We start from the raw sequence: 4217 nt of genomic DNA, 5'->3' as shown, positions 1-4217 counted from the left end.
TGAAGAATATCACCCAAATCACAACAATGAATAATATTTTACATAATACATATGCTGGCAGAGGCATATACATTTAAAAGAACCTTTAATTAAAGTAAGCAAACGCATATATTTACAACGCTTCTTGTAGGCATTTTACGAAGCAACGAATCCGTAACTTCGAGGAAAAAGAGTAATCCGGAGCATCATACCAAAACCGGAAACCCAATCATAATGCTCGCGAATAATAATGGGAAAAATGGCTGTCGGGTAACCTTTTCCGGGTAAATATCGCATCAACAGGTGGGCGTTCTGAATTGACCAAAGCCATTTTAAGGCTGATAAAAAGAAAAGAGAAACGTCATGAGAATGAAACAAAGACTAAAAAATTCTCCCAAACCGGACGTAAAGAATCAAATTTTGGCACAGTGCCATCTTCATAAAAACTATAATAAGAAGCTAATTCTAGGTCATGCACTGCACCATCCATGAATAGAGCTGTTGAGCAATACTCCACCTAGCTGCAACAAAGGTATTCTCTTGTGTTTATTCCCATTTGATTAGTACTTGAGATTTGTGTTTTGGTCTTTATACTTTTATGTTATCGCGATAGCGATTGTTTATTGTTCCTCATTGTGTGTGTGTTCTGTTGAATTGTGTTCTCTATCATCTCCAATCATTCTACAAATTTCAATAAAAAAACATATATTCAATGATTCAAAAAATGGTCATATTCATTTATATATTATCATTTTTGCATATTTGATCTAATAATTCAATTTACTGTGCACACATCTTCACACCCTTTTGATTAGAAATGTTTCATTGAAAACATTAAATCTATCATGTAGAAAAATATATATTTTTAAAAGAATAAATTTATGAAAGATTAAGGGAGTGTTATTGCTGACTTGATCTGGTTATCATGAATTTTTCAAGTTCCTAAAATACATTATTCAAAAGATAACTTCCAATGTATTGTGGTTCTTATCTGAAATAAAGATGCAATAAATCAAGAACATTCATCTTTAAAGAAAAGTACTTTTTATCTTAACGGAAAATATCACGATATGCTTACCAATCAGAATTATAATATTGAAAATAATGAATTAATCACTTCAACTTTAAACTTTGCTTTCATTTTCTTTATTTGATTCGCTACACAATTGTCATGCGAAAGTAATGTCAGTGATAGATTGAGATGTGGGATACTTTACCTTGCAGGTGAAAGTTGTAATCCGGGCCAGGGAAAAGGAGATTGTAATTCCGGACAGATTCTCCCACTGTCAATCGAAAAGAGTACTGCATTCTTTATTCACTCATCTCTTTGTACTCGCTTGTTCAAGAAGTTGAGCATGGCCAAAAAGAGCGCCAAGAAACAGGTTGTAAAAGAGTGGCATTTATCAGTAGTGGACCCAGAGACTTGTTCATCATGGTTTGATGACGTGAAGGGCAAGCTTGAATTTCACAGGGCAGAAAACATTGAGTCAGATGATCAGACCGGAAAGCCTTCTCCTATTTCCATAAACTCAGTGCCCAACTATCTGATGAGCTTAAACAGGGACGCATATGTGCCTCGGGTGGTCCGTTTGGGCCTTTTCCATCGCAGGATATCTCAGCCACTCTCTCAGATGGAGCTCTACAAAATAAATGCTGTGAATCGGACAGTGAAAAGGCTCCCACGGGAGCAGCAGCACGCACGCTTTCTGGTGGAGAGAGTGCAGAACTTGCTTCCTAAGCTGACTGAAAGCTATGAAGTAAAAGTGGACCGCGACCCAGAAATCCTTGCATGGGCCTTCACGTTGGACGGATGTTTCATTCTGGAGACTCTCAGGCTTCTATCAGATGAAACACAATGGGACCTCAATGTTGAATCACAATGGAAGCTGGATCCTGTCTTTAACAGAAACAGGGTCCGATCTTGCCAATTCGACATTTTGAGCGACATTCTGATGCTTGAAAACCAGGTTCCAATAATACTGCTCATAGAGCTTTTGGCAATGGAGCACAGATCGACGGTAGAAGCGGCGAGAATAGAGCTGCTCAGAATGATATGTGACGGTATAATTGCGTTGGTCCACCCTTTCAATTATTATCTTCAGCCAAGCGCCAAGGAGCAACAAACACAGCATAGAGACCGGGAGATGAAAATGACGAAAGTTTTCGAATCAAAGTACAAAAATCTGGCGGAATACAACCACATTTTAGGGTTTTTTCATGATTTTGTTGTGGACGAGTGCACCCATGCAGAGAAGACGGGGGATGTTCAAATTACAGTGCCACGTCACCGCCGCCGACGACACCGTGGTCATCCCCGTGAGAAAGCAGTTCGGCAAAGTGAAAATCAGACTCATCGTAAACAGATGATGGCTTCAGCAGCAGAGTTGTACAGGAACGGAATGAAGTTCAGATGGTACAAAGGAGTTCCGTCTGCAGATCATCTCCGTTTCGTGAAAAAGGATAAGACTTTGTTTCTCCCTGTGATATATGTTTCTGATACTACGGAGGTGATTTTGAGGAACCTGATGGCTATCGATGTTTGCCAAGAAAAAGACCTCAGCATTATCTCAGAGTATGTGTTTCTGATGAATGGGTTTGTTCAGGATGAAGAAGACGTGGTTTTGCTGAGGAAGAAGGGGATAATTCAGAGCTCCATTGGGACTGATAAGGAAGTCACTGACCTCTTCAACGGGCTCTCCAGAGGAGTCAATTTCAGTTTTGCAGATGAAGATGAGTTCGGGCAGTTCAAGATTGATGTGAATGAATGGTATAGAAGGAGAACCATGGTTCAAATTGGTGAGTTTATGGAGAAGCATCCAAAGTTTATGAGAACTTTCACTATGTTCTGGGGTGTGGTTCTGGTTGTGGCGGCCGCAGTGCCTACAATGGTGCAGATATTCAAGCAAATATATGCAAATGCAAAGTAACCGCCAGTCATAATGGGTCTATCTATTTTATTTTGTTTTTAAATTCCAGGAGATGTGAAGTCGGCATTCTTTTGAGCATCTATTAAAGTTGATTAGATGTCATATCAACATAGCTAATAGCTTGTTTGTAGCACAGTTTTCTAAAAATTTATTGTACCTCACAACAGACATAAGATTAAATTTTTTAGAATTTTTTTGGTCTCCATAATTCTTGTGTTTGTAAGTTTGAAATGAAGCTATTAAAATTGTTGGACTCATTTTCTTTTCTTTTAGTAAACAATGATATGTAGTGATTATTCTTATTGAAGTTATATATTAATAAGATTTCACTTAGAATAAATAAACGTCTTGATATGATTCCATCTATATGTATGAATTTGTTTATTTTTTATATATTTTTATTTTAGAAATATCCAACAATAATCTTATATATGAAGGGCTCTAAAAGATAAAAACCAACATCAATTTCTTTTAAATTCTGTGTATTATTCTTAGTTTTTTCAAACATACTAAACTCTAGAAATTAAATATGACAACTTCAATTCAAATAGGGGTTGTGCTTCTTCTTTTTTCAAATAATATGATGAATTTTTTTATTCTTATATTTTATGTTATAAAAGTATCCAACAATTATTGTATGCTGAAGGATTCCAAAAGATAAAGATCAATATACCAATTTATTTTAAGTTACATGCTAGACTTGCTTTTTCCAAATATACTAAATTTACTAGAAACCAAATAAGACAACTTCAACTCGTAAAGTTATTGTGGATATTTTTTTAATAGCGTGTCATAATTATTCTCAAAAAAAGTACAAAATCGTTACAAGATATATTTCAAAATAGTGTTATTTCATAATTATACTATCTAATGAAATGAAATAATTGTAACATATGCATAGAACAAACTTGTAAAAAACTATTTCAAAATATAACAAAATGCAATCTATAGATTTAAAGCCAACCTTCACAATTCTTACCAACATTCTTGAATTTATAAACATTGAAACTTTTGAATATGAAATTCAAATTTGTTAGAAAATAATAGTATAGATATTTATCATATATTAATTGCATATATCCAAACAAACATTTTAAAAGTATATATATAACAAATACATAACTCGAACGAACTATTTGATCACTCGTAAATATATATTCGTATAATGTTTCTCTTGAAATAATATATAAATAAAAAAAATACCAATATACATAGACTTCATATAACTCTTGATATATTTTATGTATATTTATATTGTATTTGCTAGTTTAATCTAAATATCAAGTGTGTGATTTTTAATAATATTATAAA

The 4217-nt window shown here is 34.3% G+C and overlaps 1 protein-coding gene across 1 annotated transcript; it reads left to right on the top strand.

Annotated features, from left to right (window-relative positions):
* The first annotated feature begins 387 nt into the window (after positions 1-387).
* Positions 388-3114, top strand: LOC149536555 (putative UPF0481 protein At3g02645). Its single transcript, XM_089806802.1, has 2 exons — positions 388-511; positions 1204-3114. Exon 2 carries the CDS (start codon positions 1335-1337, stop codon positions 2904-2906), a length of 1572 nt encoding a protein of 523 aa, XP_089662928.1. The 5' UTR covers positions 388-511; positions 1204-1334; the 3' UTR covers positions 2907-3114.
* Positions 3115-4217: the final 1103 nt, after the last annotated feature.

Source organism: Cupressus sempervirens, chromosome 10 (genome assembly GCF_028749045.1).
Source record: "Cupressus sempervirens isolate cs-2001-9-10 chromosome 10, ASM2874904v1, whole genome shotgun sequence".
NCBI lineage: Eukaryota > Viridiplantae > Streptophyta > Pinopsida > Cupressales > Cupressaceae > Cupressus > Cupressus sempervirens.
This window is presented reverse-complemented; position numbering and strand designations above follow the sequence as displayed.

Coding starts and splice junctions, on each gene's coding strand:
- LOC149536555 (XM_089806802.1), top strand. CDS start 1,335: ATGGCCAAAAAGAGCGCCAAGAAACAGGTTGTAAAAGAGTGGCATTTA.